We start from the raw sequence: 20,750 nt of genomic DNA, 5'->3' as shown, positions 1-20,750 counted from the left end.
GTTCTTGATTTTTTGATTTTTCAGGACACAATGGGATGTCTTTCTGGAAGACATGCTTCACAAACGATTAGGCTTGATGCGAGGGTATTGCTATAAAATTCTATAGCCTCGGTTGTGCAGGAAGCCAGACCAGACAATCCACTAGTCCTGTTAAACCCTTGCGTTTTTATATCTATGCATTGTGAATCAATAGTTTTCAATCAAACCTCGCTCTCTTTTCATGGAAGGGCAAAATACTGCTCTCAGGTCCACAATGCAGGTCTCAGCTCTGGCATTCTGCTCTCTCTGCATGTTCCCTGTCAATGTCAATGGATGATCAGTGTGTGTGGGAACAGCAGAATACCAGAGTGCAAAGAAAACAGTCTTTAGTTGATGACAGCACTGAAATGCTTTGTAAGATTTTCATGATCTAAAATCTTCTACCACTCTTACAGCATACAGAAACCCTTCCATAACCATTCTTATAAAAGATTATTTCCTTTTTTTCAGTATCAGAATTAAGAAGTTTTTCGTTCATGAGTATTGTTATGTTTAGGCTTAGTTTTGGTCAGTTATGTAGTGGTATACAAATTCCACAATTATCTTGAATGATCACTCCAGTCATGGCTGAGAGCAGACGCCTGGAGGATATTTTTGCTCTGCCTGCACAATGTGCAAAGCTTTTATTTTACCATTTGGGAGTCACAGAAATCACAACTGGTGTCAGTGCAGGAAGGAAAATAAACTACTACTGTTGAGGGACACTTCTAGAATTCCCTCCTGCCTTGGAGGCAAGGGAAAGTAGAAAGGATTGTTATGTGGGTTGTACATTATGCAAAGCTATGAACAGATATTCACTATCACCTTTCTCTCCTCTGAAAAGGCCTCATTAATGTTCTTTGTAAGTTGAAGTACTAAGTGTATTCCTGCATTTATGTGTATATCAGTATATATAAATGCTTACCGTAAGTTTTATAACAGCAAATATATATGTGAAATTAAGTACCTTTTTATACTACAAATTTAAGTATTGAACCAAGCGATTGACAGGGTACAATTTAGTAAGAAGAATTCACATAATATGAATTCTTTAGGACAGCAAGAGCGGGAAAGATATACGATGCTGAAAGTCTGAAAAATTGAACTGGAAGCCATCTAATGAGTTAATTTATGATCCATATTTTCTCTTTGCTTGACTAAGCAGTACTTACCTCCTCGTTTGTTCTGTGTCCATTCTTTTTAGTGTTCTATGTAATATGAACATTTTTTACATAAGCTAGGAAATATCTTCCATGGGCATGTAACTATAAGCAAAGAATTAGGTTTGTGGTGGCCTTGTCTTGTAATTAAATAGCTTTGTAAGTTACTAAAATGAATTGCAAAAGGTAAATAATAGAAAAACCCAATTAAATGCTCTGTCACTTTTTAAAGCAACTGTGAAAAGGGAAGCAAAATACACCTGGCAGCTGAACCTTAGCTTGTTTTGTAACTTATATTTTAGATGAGATTCGAATGCATAATCTGGTGCTAATACACTTTCCCTGTCTTGTTCAGTTAAAGTCCATTAATGACGTATTATTTTATATAGTAGAATGCTTAATGCTTCTGAATAAAGAAAAATGGGAAATGGTGATTTTTACTTCAGTTTGTCATCTTTTTGGTCGTTGCTGAACTAACTTCTGTATTGACTCCTGGAAGAAATCAACTGTTCAGTTCAAGCGAGTTGTTCTTAGTTGTGAACTGTGCTCTTCGTATTGGATTGGTGATGTGCGATAACATCTATTTGAAGGGTTTTTTTTCTTTATTGTTCTAGTTTTCTTGATTTACATTCCATCAGTAACTGGTTTGTTGGACACCCGCAGAGAACTCCTGATACAGAACACTTTGAAGATGGGATACAAACATAAAAATCTTATGTCAGTCCAATGACCTGTGAAAAGTCACAGACTCAGTGGAAATATTTAGGTTCTTTCTTAGCACTTCCTTTCTAAGATGTTGGTGGTATTTTGTTTCTGTTTCAGGAAATTCTAGGAAGAAGCTGATGTGTTCAGTGTGCAGTAAGAAATGTTCCTCAGCAACAAATCTCCAAGAGCATCGAAAGGTCAGTAAGATGAAGGCTAACCCACAGCAGGCTTTGACTTCACTAAAGATGTGAAGACTGTGGTGCTTAGGTCACTTGAAAGCTGCTGTAATGCAAACCTTTGGGCAATCTCTTTCATGGTTCCAAACCCAATGTATTTTACTGCTTGTATTTATTTTTGTAATCACAACTGGTTAAGCAAAAATCTTACTAAAGTTTTAATGCATCTTTTACCAAATACAAAGATGTTTGTGCTTGCATCATTTATGCATTCCAACATTAAGTCAAAGTTGCCTGCTGTTCTTCAGCATTCTTAAACGCTAAGCTAAATGTAAAAATGTGTTCTGTAATGATAGGATACATACAGACCATAAGATAGGTTCATGAGCCTTCAGTTTTTGTCCAAAATAGAATCAATATTTCTTATTACTTTGTGGCATACTAGTAAGGGTGTTATTTGTAATCTAGTTACACAGTAGTAAAAAAATTTCTTCCTCAAAAACAAGTTTTTAATGTCTTTTTGTTTATGCGTGTAATCTTTTATAACTAGAATGGGGGTGTTAACAGTTTGAAAAGCATCTATTGGAAATAAGGGGGTTCATATAGAAATGCAGATGGACTATGAATATGAGATTCTGAATCCATTATACCCAGAGGAAGTCCCTGCAAGATTAATTTGATAAATCACTAAAACCCAGGAGATTCTTTTTTTACAAAAAGCTACATTGTACTGTTTATCAGATTAACTGTAAGTCTTTAATACTGCCCTGGTTATAACCTGAATCTGTTGAGGATATAGATGATATCAATTAAAATATGTTGTTGCAAAGGAAATGGTGGGCCCCCTCCTTTTTAATTTGTTTTTTTTCCTCCTTGCTTGTATTACTATGCTCTGCATTTCTTGTCTAACAGAGCTATACTATGTTACTTGTCAGACCAAATTGTGGTGTGCCTTGCCACATGTAATGACAGTTTTTTACCTATGAGTGCACCTTATGGTGGCCCTGAAAATGCAAAATATCATGGTTAGCGTGTCCATTTTATTAAAATGTTTGTTTTGTTTCAGTAGTTGTAATTCTGTGCAGATGCTATTACTCACACTAACAAGCTTTTCCAGTAGCACTGATGGTAGGTCAGTTGAGCACTTATTCATCTTAAGAATCATCACAAAGATTTTATGCATAGAACTTCTTTATTTTCTCTTCTTGATTGGCTCCTCTTTTAAGACATCCAGAAAATAGATATTTCAGATTAACACACCTACATCAGATAGTGAAGGAGATTGCATGTAGGGCTCATGCCTTCTGTTTGTTTGAATTACTGGGCTTTTGTAGGAAGTGGGGCGGGTTCCATCACCAACGTTGCCAAAAATATTTAGACAGGCAATAAAAACAGTAAGAAGCTAACAGGTCAAACAGGGAGGAAAAGAGAATTTTTTTCACCCATTTCCTGTCAATCTACAGAAATAGAAGTTGACAATAGAAAGGTAAAGTATAGGAGGCAACAGAAAATAAACCCAAACAACAGAAGGAGAAAAATCTGACACAGAGAAGGAATGTAAAGAGGGTGACTATAGGGGAGATTAAGGAATCTATTTACTCTCTGAAGACAGGATAATTCAGCTCTATATCTTTCATGTAATCTTTGATTTAAACCCATTTTTAACTTCGTGTCATGAGGATTGCTTGTGCCTTCAATGTATGAAGATAAGCCCTTTTTTAGCCATGCACGATTAAACTTTGCTGTCATAATCTTCTGTCCCTCAGTTTTACCCTCTTGTTTTTCAGACTGTTGCTTGTGTCATGCTAATTTTTGGTGGCATGGTTTTTTTTTTAGTTTATCTCAATAAATTCAGGGAAATATAGGGCTGGAAAAGACCTCAGGAGGTTTTCTAGCCCATTCTATTTTGCAGAGGGGAATAAGCGTGTACTTAAATCATCCTAGATATGTGCTGTCTCATCTCCTTTAAAGTTCCACTAAAGAAAATTCTGGCATCTCCATAGAAGTCCCTTTGTATTCTGACTTTCAGCTGTAGTGCCATCGACTTTTTTGAATATGTGCATTAGTCCAGTATTTGTTTTTTCTGATGTCCTACTTAAATCTTCTTCTTTACTGCAAATTGAGTTAATTGATCTTTGTCTTATCTGAGAGAATGCCAAGAAAAATTCACCACTCTCATCTTTGTAACAATTAGCATATTGCAAAGTTGTTATGAACTCCATTTGCAATTTCTAGGCTGTACCAACGCAGTTATCTCAACCTTTCTTCATGCATCTGTTTTTTCAAGCTACTTTTTCTTTTAGTAAGCTTTTTCTTCCTGTGTACTCTCTCTTTTTCACCTGTAAGTCAGCTGCCCGAACAAGAAGAGAAGCGATGCTTAGCTGAGCCCTTGGTAGTGCCAAGCATAGTGGAGTGATTGTCCTGAGTGGAAAGGGAAGAAAAATTCAAACAAATCCCAGCGTTGCTGGTTTCTTTTCCCACGATGTTAGTGTCAGAATTGCTAGTGCTACACCTTCAGTACTTGTAGGTAGATTATGGGGGTATGTCTCTTTTTGGCTGTACAGCTGTGGGGTGAGTTTCTGATTCTTGTAGGCAGGTGTTTTCAATGGTTAAGTAGCTGATTCTCCTGTTAAGAGAGAAGATTAATGACACCTTTAAGTGTAAGGCAGTAAAGCTTTTTTGACTTTGGAAAAGGTCATAAAAAATGTCTGTATGAAACACAGGATTGTGCTTCACTGGTAAGACTAGTTTGTGCTGTTGCCCTTCTGGATTTCTTACATGAATCTGTAAGGTTCCATTAAGAGGAACACTGTAGCAGTCTGCTGGAGAGACTGACAGGACCAAGGAGGGTCCTACTCATCATTTGTTCTAAGAGATTGAGTGTTTTATTGTCTATGAAAACAACTTTCGTTGTTGTAGGGCTGTACTTCCTGCAAAATTATGGTGAGGCTTATGCTCTTAAACATCATCTTGTGATTTCCCCTTCCCTTCCCTGCCCTGCCCCAAGCCTTTTTCACTTGCAAGTTCCAAGCGTCTCTGTGTTGGCTGTTTTTCTCCCCTTTTTGTTCAATACTGGGTGGTGTTTTGTTCTACTGTGCAATCTTCATTTTTTCACAAACACTGTGAAAGCCATAGAAAGGTAGAGGAAAGCGAATTTTGAACACCACTTTAGAATTGTCAGTAACACTTAATAAGTTCAATTGGATGCAATATTCTCATACCCTTGCTCTCTCAAAGCACTGCCTTCCAACAAAGTCTCATCCAGTTGTTGGAGTGGTAGATTGAAATTCAAATTAGTTTTTGGAAAAGCTGATCATGGATTGCTTGTATCTTCAAAGTTTCACCCCAAATCTCTTTTGAATGACTCTTCGCTTTTCAGCAGACGTCATGAAAATTTTAAGATAGTCGGTCCTGTAAGTGGAGGAGTATATTTATCTGAGCATATCTTGTTCAGATAGGTGCTTGCTTTTTTGTATGGCTCTTAGCAAGTTGTTTTCTGAAGGCGTAGCTCTTCAAATGCGTGTGAAACAATTTTAAGTATGTTCTGACTTTAATGTAGCAGAGGTTTATGTTGATAGCTGTTAGACCCCCCTAATGAGACTAATTTTGTTACCTGAATAAATCATTGCACAAGCACTTGTGTGGTGTTACAGCCTGTATACTTGTAGAGCATGTTGTTTGACAAGTTTTCTTAAAATGAAAATGTTTGAATAATGTTATTCTTAAAAATATTTGCTATCTTATTACCGTCGTTTTACTATGTAATTGTGCACTTTTCTGAAGAACTGATTAAAAAGTGCCAGCTATAGAATGTGCTTGATATCTATAGCTATTTAATGCACATGCACACAAGTCTGTGTCTGATTCTTTTCTAAAGAATTGATTAAAGAGTATCAGCTATAGAATATATATTTGATAGCTGTAGCTTTTTAATGCACATACATGAAAGTCTCTGTTTTGATGCAAATGTATCCCATGAGATTGTTTATTAAACATTTATTAAACAAATATTATTGTTTATTAAACATTTCATAAGTTGAAATCGGAAATTTGTATAGTGTTAAACCACAGTCTGGGTTCTGATGTATTAAATATTACATTTAAGAATACCTTACAAGTTATTTCCAATAATTTTGTGTGTGTGTGGATTCTGATAGCACTTGGCTGTGGAATTATGTAAACTTCAGTCAACAATCTAAGTAAAAATGAAGATCTTTTGGGAGAGGGTAGAGTAGTAGATTGTGTGTGCATGTAAGAAAAATTAATCTGAAATGTAGCTGGGTAAACAGAATATTTACATCTTCATTTGAGCTTACCACTTGATTCTGTCTGAGCATTTCGTTGACCATCACTGTCCAAAGTATGCAAGTTTGCAGAGATTGTAGAAAGTGGCATAACCACTTTTTGAGTTTATGAAAGCATTTAATTTTCTCTAAAGGTAGTTTGTGAAATAGCAGCATAAAATGGTGAGACAGAATACTTGTGGAGAATCTCTTTCTGGGTTTTTGTTTTTGTTTTAAGTGAAAGTTTTAGTTGAACTTCTTTACTGTGCTCTATGCAAATGTTTTTCATTCGAGTATTGTATTGAACCTTTGATAGTTCTTATTTTTAGCTTGTAGATTCTCCTGCAGAAAGTCTATGGAGTTCTCCAAAAAAGCTGTATGAAATGTGATCTCTGTGCAGAAGTTTTGCTGTCTAAGGCTGCAGTTCCAAAAAGCTGAGATGTGTGTTCAGTTGCACTCTAACTAGGTTGAGGGGACGCTGCCAACAGCAAATGTAATACAGTGCTGAAGGTGAATAGTAATCTTGACAGGTGGAGAACTATGTATGTGTTGCGATTTTTGGGACCAATAAATAACAAAGGATATAGATTTTTTTTTTTTAAATTGAGTATTGGAAGTTGCAGCTCTCAACCGCCTCTTCTATTTTTCCAGCATTAGTTCTTGATGATGTTATGTGCTATGATGTTGAAAATCTTGCTAATGCTTACTGCATTTACTGTTTGAGACACTGCTGCCCCTCCACTGTCTTGCCTATAAAAGCTTTTAAGAGAAAAGAGTCATGAAAGAGTTTGATAGAATTTTAAAAAACATGTACTTACAGCAGTTATGAAGTAGTTACTGTGTTATTTTTTCTAATGTCTTATTGACTAGATGGAAATGTTCTGAAAAGGTATTCTGCATCTGTTCTTTTAATGCTTTCATAATAATATTTTAAGTGGATTTGATATTACAAATTTGCATAACCTGTGTTTCTAAATATAATATTTTGCTTGTGATTATGAATATTTATTTTTTTGAGAGATACTGTTGTTCACCAAGGGACTAGCAAGGCGGAAAATCACGGAATATTCATGAGTATTAGTATAGCTACTGGCTAAGAAATAGTTACGGTATGTTAGAGAATTTGTGTATATGTAAGATATGTGATCTTGTTAGAGACACATCTAATTATCATTAAACACTCATTTTGCAGGTCCATGAGATCTTTGAGTGTCAGGAATGTGACAAGAAATTTATTTCGGCTAACCAGCTAAAACGCCATATGATAACTCATTCAGGTAACGTACAAAAAACCCACAAACCTATATATGTGTGTATGTGTATTTAATGTATATTGAATTTTACCTGAATTAGTTGCTTATAGAAGGCTTGATGAATTCTATGTTGACCTGAGGTGTTCAAGCAAATCTCAGGTTCCAAGGAAACCATCTAAGCTATCCTTTCTAAGCCTTTCAAAAATCCAAGTGTAATGCTATAGTGTTCTTGCTGCTTTATCAAGGTATTTTTTTCATGCTAGCTGGAGTAGATGATGTCAGTTAGCTGGGATGGGGCAAAAGATTGCTACTTGGCTTATGGAGGAGGTGAAGAACTTCTGGTTGAAATTTCACGTTGAAGAGGGTGGGCGCTGCGGTATGCTGTCAGACAGATCTGTGATAAAAGGGAAGAATTAATTCATATATAAGTGGACTCACGTGCACGTAGTTTCCAGTCAGAGGAAAGCAGCTCATACTCTACACCGTTTCAGAGACCACACACAAATATTTCATTGTGCCTGTCCTCTGCCAGAACAGGTCACTGTGAGCGGGGAGTGGCCTGTCAGTAGCTTTGGCAGTATGAAACAAATTGGCTCTGCCAGGATTTCTGATCACTGCAATCTAGCGTTTCTGTGTCTTTCTCCAGTGATTAGAAACATCAACCAACACAATGGAAACACAAACATGGTTCTGTCAAATACATTAGCATTTAAAAAAATGCAGGTTTTTACAGCTGCAGAGGCTTGTAATTGAACTATTTTCTTGGTATCGGTCTGCACCAAAAGCTCATTTCTTGTAACATAATCTGTATCTCAGAGGCTCCCGGCTTTCTTTTGACACTTTCGGATGAGCATTAATGTAGTTAAGTTGCAGTCACCAGTTGAAGCATAACGGCTTTTTGCATAGGAACTTTGGTTTTGGAAGCTAACATGTATATTGTTAATTAAGTTTTAAAACATTTAAACTGTCATGCCCTCTTTCACATTTGTAATCTGGAAACAGAGTTTCCCTCTTTGAAGTCATTCTCTTTTGATTTAAGCTAATTAATCAGAATTTAGTTTTAGCAATGATTATTGCAAAGAATGTGCCAATTTCTTGAGATACACCATGGCTCATCTTTTGTGAAGTGACTTAACTGTCTAACATAAAGGGCATTAGATGTCTTTCTAATTGGTTTAATCTTAATTGGGTTGACTTAATTGCAAAAATCTCTCTGAGGAGATGACTGTCTCTGCCTTTCATCTTCTCCCCCCTGTATAAACAGGAGATTAAATGTCCCCCACTCATTTTCTGCAGAAAAACGCCCCTACACCTGCGAGGTTTGCAATAAGTCCTTCAAACGACTTGATCAAGTGACTGCACACAAAATAATACACAGTGAAGATAAACCTTATAAATGCAAGCTTTGTGGAAAGGGATTTGCCCACAGAAATGTTTACAAGAATCACAAGAAGGTAAAGCACTCTGCTGTTGTTGTTTACAGGTCTGCCAGCCTCAGATTTGCAGATTTTTTTCTTTTAAGTGGTTCATCATTAAGCTCTGGCATGCTTATAAACATGGGATTAAAGTATTGGAGAATGTATTTTTTTAGTGTTCTTTGTTACATCAAAAATCTCAAAATACTAAATGAATTCTAGTTAAAAAAAAGTGAAATAAACAGAAGGAAATCACAGTTGCTTAGTTAAAAGCATAAAATCCCATTTTGACTTTTCTGGTTTTTATTTTCTTTAATATTAGGTTATCGAGTTTAAAATGTAACTGATCTAAAAATGTCTTCAAAAATCTTTTTTTAAAATATCATATTTGAATAAAACTAAGTGTAGTCCTGTTGCAGTCAGTTGGACCTAGCAGCAGATGCTTTCAAATTATACTGGATTTGCACTGGGTAGTGTTCACATATTAAAACAACATCAGAAGAAACTTTATATGAAAAATAGGCTCATGAAGGGATGCTCTGCTTCTGTCGATCTAAGATCAAATCTGCTTGGCCTAATTTCTATAATGCCTGTCATTATTTTTAACCTAGGGTTAAATTTTTAATGGCAAGGCTATATCCATGACTGCTGTTTCAGAATTACAAGACTGTGTAAAAAAGGGAAAAAAATAATACATTACCTGTCTGGTTTTGTGCCCAGTATTTGGAACCCTTTGCTCTTTTTTCTTTTTTTTTCTTTTATTCTTTACATTTTTGAAATAGTACCCCCTTTCTTTCCCCCTTTTGATGAAACTGATATACCCATACTTACAAGTCTTTTGCAGTTTGGCTCATGTTATATGCCATCTGGGAATTTGGCACAGGATCTTTGCACCATCTCTTGCACTTTCAGCCATAAATCATGTAAGAGTAATAATAATGCCTCTTGTAGGATGAAATGGTGATGACTGTCTAAAACAGAAAGCATGCAGAAGCCTGCTGAAGGACAAGATTAGCTCCCCTATAAGCTGTGATTGTATCCTATGTTTTAGACTTTATTAAGAAAATTGGACGGAATCTCACAAATTGGATATATTCTAAGGAAAAATGTATAAAAGACTATCTGGAAAGATTCTTCTATATCTTAAATGAATACTTTTTAAATGTTTTCTTATGTTAATTTTACTGGTAGGGAGTTTGGGCTGAAAATGGACTTCAGGGTTAAGTATGAATGAGTAAACACTTTGACCCAATTCAGTGTTTAAAGCAGCAGCACCACTAGCATAAGCAAGGATTAGAGGCTCCATCTAATGGGAAAAATATTAAAAATCAGACAGATTTAGTGAGTACCTAATTTTGACAGAATTCCTTAAAGCATGTTGGAATACTTACTTCCCCAACCTGTTTGCACATAGCACTGGCTATAAATCAACCCTGTCCTACAATGAAAGAAACTTATTCCTGTGTTTACATAAAGTTTACCCAAACAGCTGTGAATATTCACATCCACATTTAGGTCTCTAATTTCATTTGCCTAAATGAAGAGATGAGCATGAGACAGGAGACAAACATGGATGTCCTGAATCTCTTCTTTTATAGAAGCCTCTCTCCATTGAGTAAACAATGTTAACATGGAGAGATAGTAGACAACAGGGGGTAGTATGAATGTGTATACAAAAAACCAATCATAAGGTGTAAGTCAAAGATGTGGTGGTTTGGGATGCCAAAATAGTTTTAAGTGCCGTGATTTTGGGAGGGCTTCACTACTACTAGGGGAAGAGGACAATAGTTTTTTTGCTTGTTCACAGGAATGTTGATCCAGTAACAGTGGAGATTTAAACCTTTGTGTATCATACTTCTGTTTATTTCTTCAGCTCGGGTTTTTAATGATTCTTTAGATTAGTATCCCTTTAAGATGTCCTCCTAGGTTTCATTTTCTTTCGGAGGACAAAAAGTTGGATTCTGAATAATTTCACAGTGCTTTCTTGAGTTCCAGGATGCAGTTACTGTGGTAGTAGCAGGAAGCTTAGAAACCTGCAGTAGGAATGATGGGTATAATAAGTTAAAAACACTTAACAGCATTAAACAGAAAACATGCTTTCAAGTTGATAGCAACACGCTTGAAAAAACTGTGGCTTTTACATCAGAGTTACATTATTTATAATAAAAACCAGGATACTTCTACATTTTATGCCTTTGAATTCTTGTGTTGTAGATGGAAACTTGTTGCTGTTGTTTCTGTGATTCCTTTATGGGGCTTATTTAATCTAATTTTATGTTGGAAATATCAGAATAAAAATAGCTCCCACAACATGTGCTTTTAAACATCTTTCAGATGTGGGTGAATGTTGGGTCATTTCAAAGGTGCAGAAGGAGATTAGCTCCTCACATTTCACTGGGAGATAGACAGTGGAGTTGCTAAGAGCATAACTGCTCTGTTCAGTGGAGCATTGTGACGTGAACCCTAACTAAGCACTCATTACATCCTTACAGCTACAGAACTGAGAGGCAGTAACTGTTAGTCTTCCTGTGGTACCTCTCTGATGTGCTGCTTCTGCATACAAGTGCTGTGCTGCTCTGTAGCTGTGTGTGCAAGCGTGCTTTGTCACTTGCTTGGAGATGTCAGCACTGGGAAGTGTTATGTGATGTGGAACTAGCTCAGGTGTCCTTTGAAAAAGCTCAGACTATATGACTAAGTGATCATATGAAGGTTATAGTTCCATTTTTGTGACAAGGGAAGAGAATAGTATCTGAAATTAAGAGGCAAATGTAGTATTTGATTGTGCTACAGATAAAAGTAGTCACCTTTCATCCGGGTTAGATTGGATGAAGGTGCACGTGCTGTGCCATATAATGCAAATTAATTTCATACAGGAGAAAGCGAAGTTTTTGTTCCATCTGCTCCTTTGTTGCTACATATAGAGGCTGAGTTCAGAGAATAAAATATGAGGATCTGACAGTGAGCAGAAATAGGTCAGCAGAGACAGGGTTTATGGTTAAACCAGGGTTATTTGGTCCTGGGGAGCATAATGAATTGATATGACTGTATTCCTTCAGTTTCTCTATTGGCAATAAGTAGCCTTGGGCTGGGTTTAAGCCTCCACAAATGCTATGGTAAACATCACAAAGCTGGTGATGACTGAATCTGAAGAACGGCTAGAGCCCTGCTCTGACTGAAATGGAGGCCATCTCTGATCTGGAACCTATTAGTAGGACAAAAAAGGACAGTATTAGAACTAATATGCTTATTTGGGGGATACTTCTCATTAAGATTGCATGGCTTTTTGTAATAGACCTAGCTTGTTTCTGGACCATTCACAAAAAGGGCAGATGATCTGTGTACCCTTGCATATGGGTATGCCTAGTTAGGTGGTTTTCTTTGTAGTGAAGTTAAGATGTGCAGGTGAATACTTGTATTTTGATCAAAAGACTAAGAGAACTGTCAAGGAATTCTGTACAAATCACTGTGCTTTTCAGAGCTATCACTCAAGTGGTGAGTGTTCTAAAACAGGGCGTTTTAAAAATAAACAACATGAATTTTGCGCTCGTGAAAGGTGCCAGATTGACAGCCCTAGAGACTGAACCCTTCTATTTATCCACAGAACAGGTACAGCACAGACAGCAGCACTGCGAGCTTCCCCACAGTGTCTCATCAATATGTCTCAACCCTGTTCTGGAGGAACCACCTATTGAGGTGAGAAGGTAGTTCAGTCTCTTCATGTCCTGTCAATCCTTGGCCTGACTGCTGAGACTGCCAAGCAGGGTGTCAACTAATGCAAACTGTGACATAAACCTGTAGAAGCTGGACTGAAACAATCAGCAGATTTTATGGAATGTGTGATGTATTCCACACATTTGGTGGTGCTCCAGTTGCCTTTTTGCTTTAAGTGACATAGGCTGAGGTCAAGGAATTGACTTGGAATTGAATGCCTCTGAATATCATTGCAAGTACTCTAATGTTTTGGTACTCCCGTGTATGTAAGAGGAGGACATTTGTGTTAAAAGTCAGTCTAGGTTCAAGTCCCTCAGTCTACATCTAAATAATTATGCTGACTCCCCACAGTCCCTTTTTCTCTGTAGTTTAAGGGGTAGCTATAAATGTCATATGGTATTATGAATAGCAGAAATAGATTATATAAATACGTACTATGCCAATATATACCCTTAGTCTACAAAATTAACTCATTTACCTAATTTTGTGCACATTATAAAACACTTATTGTCCGTCCCCTTTTCCTTTCAAACTTGCTTTCCTTGGCAAAAATAGTAGGAAATCAGGTAGATAAATTGTATGGATAAATTTGCTATCTACAGTGGGGGCGCACTTAGTAACACTAGGAAACAGGGAAAGTGCTTTGAAATTTACCAAAGTAGAATGAAGCTGAATGTTTCCTAAGCTCCAGAAAAGAAACTTCCTTCAGCAATTCTGCAGTTTGAGAGATTCATCCAAGCTTAGCCTTTTAGTTTATTTATGGCTTTGAGGCTGTTTCTCAGCTACAATGAATTTCTCTACAGCAAACAAAAATCTTAGTACTGATGCTTCTGTGGTTTTTTTGGTTTTGTTTTTTCTCTCCTTTTTTCTTTTCTTACAAGAAGCCGAAACATGGATACGTAAGACTAGTCTCATGATTTGGGAAATTTTCATTGCCAAATTTTAGATACTATCTTGCTATAATCAGATCAGTTTTGCCTTCAAACTTAACTGAGAAAAAGGGTTTTGTCTACATTTGCTTAATTTTGAAGCATTTATTCATATCAGTAGGTACTTAAGGCCAGTGTTAGTACTGATGAAGCAATGCAAATGGGCTTGTAGGTTTTTTTCCTGGTTATTCTATATTTTTGTTTCTGTTTACATGCACACCTCATGTAAGACTTCTGAGAACTGGGAAGGTACATTTATTAGGTAGCTGCTGTGCTGACTTTCAGCATTCTGGATAATGGCAGAATGATTGTTTTAATTCTTCATCCCCTGATGTTTCAAATTGCTATGATATCCCCTCCTGAATCCAGTCTAGAAAATTAGCTATAATTACTGTAATGACAGCTAATTGATTTCGCTGAGCCTTTCCTCTGACATGTTGTCTTTTATCTGCAGACCCATTCTGAAGAGAGACCGTTCCAGTGTGAGGAATGCAAAGCTTTGTTCCGAACCCCATTCTCTCTACAAAGACATCTGTTAATCCATAACAGTAAGTGATAAGTCAGAGAGGAAAAAGAACTTCCTCAGTTCTCACATTTGACTGAGAAAAACAGACATATGGACATATGGCACCTTGCTCCAATATGCAACTTGCTATGTTAAATTAGTGTTAAGATTCAACTCTAACCCCAGGGAGTTAAAAAATTCAGAGCCAAATTCAAACATTGTCTTTAAATGCACTTAAATGCAAATCCAAACATGCTGTAGAAAATCTAGCAATGATTTGAGGTATAATGACAAGAGATTTCTTTCTGCATTAAGTGTGATAATGTTACCTCCATTATAAGAAAGGAGAAATGGAAGCAGAGATAATTTGGTGGCTTACCCAGCTTTTGTAGGTAATCTGGTTTAGAGCTTGAAACTGAGGTTCTCTCTCCTGTGCCAGTCCAGGCTAATGTTTCCTGCCTCTGGCATACAACTAGCAGCCTAGAGGAATGCTGTGGCCATTTTCCCTCATGAGTAACTTGTTCTTGGCATTATCTACTGTTTTTTAACTGACTGTATAAAGATTTATTTTTGGTGGAATTTTCTCTAATATTTACAGAGCTCTAGACTACCATTCAACTGTGTGAATTTCAGCAATTCAGATTTTAGAAAATATTCATGGTCCAAAATCCTTGCAGTTTAGAAGACAGTGCTTCGATTTGGGGAATATTTATGTTGGTATAATTTAAAAAAACCCAAACTTTTTTTTTAAATCCAGTATAACAGTGTTTCTGTTAGATGACTTATCGGACTGGTATGTTTAGATTGTTATTTTACAATTATTTTTCAAAGCTTCTGCAATTTCACAAAGCATTGAATTTCATAAAATCTTTTTTCAATGTTGAATGTTAAATATGAAGGGGCGGGGAAGTTAAACACCTATGTGTTCTAGTGAACCAAGCGTTTGCAGGCTATCCAAAAGTATTAATTCAGAGTCCACAGAATTGTAGGCCTTGGTAAAGGTCTCTCTAAAAATGTATACTTCAGCTTTTTTTTCCAGGAGGATGGGAGCTCAGGAAATTTGAGGTCTAAGTTAGGCTTGTGATTTGTGGCAGGTTTAGCTGTTCCGAACCACTGCTATTTAAGCAAATATTAAATATATCAGACTGTGAACTGCAGTGGCACAGACATTGACTAGTTAATCTCCCTTGTTGCAAAAGGAGAAGTGTCTTGCTGAGGGGCAGAGTAGGTCTTTGAAGGTGGTAACTTCTGCCATCTTAGCTAAAACTGTCTCCAAAATGAGTCAAAGCCTTAAAGCAGTAATATTTTATATTTTTATTAATCACAGGGAAGATTTTTCAACCCTTTTTTTTTCTTACGTTGGAGAAAAAAACCCTAATGACTGACCAACTTATAACAAGGAGTTCTTAATACAGCAAAATATGAGCAAAGCTTTTATAGTCATAATGCATCTCTCTTGTCTGTAGTCCTGTTAAAGAAGCGTTGACAGACCAGTAGCAAAGAGAAAATGGAAAGTTCTTACTAGGATGAACCGAAGAATAAACATTTTTCAGTTCAAGGCTGTGATTAAAACAAGGGGCTCCGCTGTTTGAGAAGAGCTTGTGTTCCCAGTGAAGAAATGTAGAATTCTTCCCCTCGTGACCTAACTCGGAGACTGACAACTTGTACTGCCATGATAATGAGTTTCTCATATTTGAAATAACTCAGAATTATAGGCATTGTCCTGCTACGGCTGGTTGATAGTCCCTCTCATAGCACTGAAATATACCTGTTGTATAAAGAAAGGAGAGAAACAAACAGGAATCTCTAGGTGTATTTAGCAGGCTTTACTGTTCTATGCTGTAGGAAAGAAAAAGTTGTTGGTGAAGCTTGAAACGTCTAGGAAGATTGAAGTTCTGCCTACATCATGTATGTTTTTAAATTCAGTATCCCCTTGTTGTTTCAGAAGCAGGCACTCTGTAAAATGATGTAGAATCACTTAAATTTTATTTTACAAACTAAATGTACTGAAAAAAATTATATTTCATAAACTCACTTTTCAGCTGTTGGTCTAGAAATTGGAAAAAGTGTCATGGATATAACTTTCAAAACTCAAAATCAAATATGCCTGACTAACAAATAATTAAAAAAAAAAATCCAAACTTTTTTTCCTCCTAGGTTCTAGCTGTGTAAACATAACTTGTCTTTTGAGAGTCAAACGCTTTTTCTCGTAGACATGCTGCTGGTAATACTTTTAGTAACTCTGTTCTCTTTATGTCATTGGCACTGCTGGGGCTAACCCTTTATTCTCAACTGTAGTGTTTAGGAAGGATATATGATACATAATAAGTGTATGGTAGATCATACTTGGCTAACACTAGCTCGCGAGGCCTTAAGAGACTTGGCTAACAAGAATGAGTATCCCTGAGCATTTTCGCTTGGATCATTCAGTTGTCTGGGATTGTGTAGACAGGCATGAGCAGGATTGCATTTGTTGAGAAGGACATCATCCTTTTAATATATTTGCTTTCCAGAGTAAAAATCTACGTGCATAATGTTTGTTAGTAAGAGAAATACTAATTAGCTCCTTCTACACGGGTCAGCAGTAGCGGGCACTGAAGATTGCTCATTTCAAGTAAAGCACAAGGAGCCCTGACTTTCCTTATCTTGTTTTGACATAAAGAGAGCGCATCAGTGCAGTAGATAAAGCCAGTCCCAGGAACGACACTCACATTATCTTGTGTATTTCTGGGGGAAAGCACCGTAGGATATATTATGTCAGTGCTCTGGTTCCGTCTTTGGAGGCGTTTATGGATATCATAGATATAGATATCATAGTTTCACGTGAAGTACTCTGAAAAACTTTCCTTTCCTCTGAAAAAGTGCCTAGACCTGAAGATCTTTTGCTATTTTATTTTGCAGCAAACCTCTTGATCTAGCAAGGTGAAAACCTATTTACTGGTCCTGTGCCCCCATGCTCTAGATGTACCTCCTCAAGCAGAGGGGTTGGACAAGATGATCTCCAGAGGTCCCTTCCAACCCCCACTATTCTGTGATACTGTGTTAATGGAAATTCATTTTCTTACACATTAATATTAGAAATTTATTTGGTAACTTTAGTAGTACACTTATCTGCCAAAGGCAGTAGAGTTTGTTTTTTGGCAGTGATAGTTCTTAAGCAACAGACGTGTTCTTACATTTACCATATGAAATCGCTTTGTTCTTTATCACAACAATGAGTTATCATGAAATCGGTTGCATAGCTCTGTTTTTTCCTGCAGTCTTCTACAAGAGGATTTCCAGAGGTGCTCAGGGAGTTTTAACACTCACATCTTGTCACAAGTGATTTAGACTTTTGGTTTATGCTGTTGAGGAAGCTTCTGAAACTCCTTCCAAAGTTGTGCATTAATGGTATTTTTAATGAAGTTTTTGTATATCTTTGTCTAAGGCTTCAGACAAAAAAAAAAAAGGGAAGACACAAAAACTGTTCAGTGAGCCAACTGTGAGTGGAGACAGTGTTCTGATGGCTCTTCTGTAATGAGATATAGGGTTTCTGCTAAAGAAGGAAGCTGAGGAGAAATACTGATTATTTGCCTTCATCCAGGGTAACAGTTGAAAAAATAGCCAATTCTAGGCTTCCCGTTACTTCACGTGTTGAAAAATTTTGCTAAACTGAAGCCAGGACTTGGCTAAATACATACTTGGCATTGCAGCTATATATAGTTGAAGAGTATTATAATGTGTGTACACAGAGGAGATATGGTTGAACAGTATGTTAGTGCTGAAATTCCCTGACTTCAGAGGTTTTTTTTATTTGAAAACTGGTTAATCTCTGGCTAACTTATTATTTTTTGTTGTTGTTTGAAAGTCATTTATCTTCTCAAATCGTAATAGAAGTGCAGTACTGAAAATGATAAGAATGATGCTAAACAAAACTTAACGATAAAAAGGGCAAATCCTCCTGAAACTCAACAAATGTCAAATCATGTCTTAAACCATATTGATATCACGTAAATTTATGGAAATCATACAGATATGACTGACTTCAGAAGATGTGGCAATTCATTCAAATTATGTCTGGTATTGCTTTACATTTTTTCAATTTCTTTTCTGACTTGGAGCTAAGTTATTAAGAGATGGAAACAAACAAATGACTACCAAAAAAAAAAAATAATCCACGATGCCTAGAAGTTCTTACAAGAAGTAACTTTAAAAGAACTTACTACTTGAATATTTTCGTTGAAGCAATAGAAAATTGCATGTTGCTTCAGTTAAAATAATCATGACTTCACTTTGTTAGCAGGGTAGTCTTATGTTCCCAAGACGAGGACTGAAGTAATTCTCTGAACAGTTAGAAGCAGTATCAGTGTTAAGCCTCCACATAACAGCATATTAAATTGCATCCCTGTTGACCTTGAAAATTTTTTTCAATAGCTACACTGAAAGTATTTTAGCATAAGACAACTTACACTCTAATACCTTTTAGCATATTATTCTTGTGTCATCCAAGACTAAACCACTTATATTTCCAAACCAACAGAGAATGAGAGGGTGCTGGTGGGGGGTGGGGGCAGTTATGGTAGATTTATGGGGGAGAGAAACAGGTTACCTAGGCTTGGGAATGTCTGTGGGTACTTGAGGCACCACTGTTTTGATAAGCTTCACTCATATGTATTACATGTATAATATATAATAAAGGAAAAAGTTTTTTGTTGCTTCAACATGTAGCATCAAATGGGTTTTAATATTCACTCATATTGACCTTTGTACTGGGACTGGATGATTTCATGCTTTAAGGAGCTATAGCAAGGAAATACATGTACCTCTACATGTGCATCAGTGCTACTGGAAAAAAGTAGTGTGTGCTTATTCAAGTCTGTATCTTATTCATATGGATCAGGAGGCTGCAGATCAGACATCTGTCCTGAAAAATAAGGCACGGAGGGTAGGCCTTAGATTATGGTGATCTTTCTTTGCGTTGTTACTGCTTGGAAAGTTTTTTGGGATATGAGCACCTACCTGATTTCCAGTTCAGACTGTGAATTTCTGAATGAATGCCATGTTGCAGATGTTTAACTTGTAATTCTAATTAAGAAGTTGACAAATAGAAGAGAATATTCTCTTTTGCATTCACAGGAGTGACAAAGAGAAGGTTCATGGTAATCATTTATCTGAAGAGTCATGTCTTTTTTTTTTTCTTTCGCTCAAAAGATGTACACAGATTTTCAGAATAGAATGTCTCCTCCCCTCTCTTAGGTAATTAATTGAATTTTAAAACTATTAGCAATAGGTTTAACTGGGCCTCAGCCATAACCTTCAACCACATCACCACAGTTTGAATAGTAATACTGCTGTAATGCTTAAAAGTTACTTCATCTTTGCGATATGAGTTTGCCTCTATTCATGTGAATTAGATAGGTTACTCAAAGTGAGTATTTCTAGTTCTGAGAATCCTCCTAACTTGAGGAAAATGTCTATTTAATCTAAAAGCCTATTTAATCTTTTTGCTTGTTACCATAAAGGGAGTCTGTTACTGGAGGTGCTGATAAAACCTGTGCTCCATTTCAGTGGAAGCCATTTCCACTGGTTGCCATGTCACCTTTGGCTGTAGAGTTTAATCTCACGTTTCTGGCTCTGCTGTTAAGATGAATTCTTTCTACTTTCTTAATATCCCAGTGACATTTTTACCTGATGTGATATTTCTTTTCTTTCTGTTCTCAGGACTTAGCTTTTCATTTGTCTTTGTTGCTTTTATTAATTTTTCTGAAACAATAATATTTCCACAAAAATCTGGTATCCTTAAACATTGTGTTTCTCTTTATAAGGTGAGAGAACCTTCAAGTGTGATCACTGTGATGCTACTTTCAAAAGAAAGGACACATTAAATGTTCATATTCAAGTTGTACACGATGGACATAAGAAATACAAGTGTGATCTCTGTGACAAAGCTTTTGTGACACCCTCAGTCCTGAAGAGTCATAAAAAAGTGAGTAGAACCAGTTCTATCGTATTAATTCGTTCTGTGCCCTTAAAGTTGTGATTAAACGTAAAATCCCCAGATGATTCAGCATTTCTGGCTGTTCAGTAGAAAGCTGTGACAGTGCTTAACATTCTAAAATGGTTATTGCAATAGTGGGGTTATTGGTGGCATGCAGGATCTGCAGCGGGTGCATATGTATAAATCCAGTGTAGGTACTCCAGCATCAGGTGTATAGCAGGACAGGCCTTGCTGTGCTGCTCTTACTATACTCCTTTCCACCAATCTCTGCAATGGAACTGGGGTGAACTTGCTCACTAGTTTGGCCTGAGGTAGGATTTATGTCACAGGGAACAAATGTGAAGAATTGAATCAAGAACAAATCAGCTTAGGAGAATCAGCTCAGGTGTTGCCACCAAATGCAGGTTGTGAGAGCTTGTTGAAAATCATCATGGATATGTTGTTTGCCATACTGTATGCACTTCATATATGCATGTAAAATTATCATAACAAAACTGAGTGTGACTGAGTTACATGGTACAATATTTTCAGCACATGATCATGGTGAGTACTGTGCATTACAACATGAATCTATATTGAAAATTGAGGAAAAAATATTAGAGGGTCTTTCAACATTTC

General features: G+C 36.6%; 1 protein-coding gene across 10 annotated transcripts in view; it reads left to right on the top strand.

Moving 5' to 3' along the window:
• PRDM5 (PR/SET domain 5) overlaps positions 1-20,750 on the top strand; it is an 88,540-nt gene that overhangs the window by 31,496 nt on the left and 36,294 nt on the right. For 6 of the 10 annotated variants that reach the window (XR_012660169.1, XR_012660168.1, XM_075090158.1 and 3 more), the window contains 6 exons: positions 2,001-2,080; positions 7,535-7,619; positions 8,892-9,049; positions 12,617-12,703; positions 14,105-14,198; positions 19,960-20,120. Coding sequence is in view for 8 of the 10 variants with exons in the window: in XM_075090158.1 (XP_074946259.1) it covers positions 2,001-2,080; positions 7,535-7,619; positions 8,892-9,049; positions 12,617-12,703; positions 14,105-14,198; positions 19,960-20,120 (665 nt within the window). In the remaining 2 variants the exon portion in view is untranslated. Of the gene's footprint in view, positions 1-2,000; positions 2,081-7,534; positions 7,620-8,891; positions 9,050-12,611; positions 12,704-14,104; positions 14,199-19,959; positions 20,121-20,750 lie in introns of all 10 variants that reach the window. The other 4 variants (XM_075090162.1, XM_075090160.1, XM_075090161.1 and 1 more) reach the window with 2 other exon arrangements.

The sequence above is a fragment of the Phalacrocorax aristotelis genome, chromosome 4 (assembly GCF_949628215.1).
Source record: "Phalacrocorax aristotelis chromosome 4, bGulAri2.1, whole genome shotgun sequence".
In the NCBI taxonomy this organism is placed as follows: Eukaryota; Metazoa; Chordata; class Aves; order Suliformes; family Phalacrocoracidae; genus Phalacrocorax; species Phalacrocorax aristotelis.
Note: the sequence above shows the minus strand (reverse complement) of the source record. Positions and strands in the feature narration are given on the sequence as shown.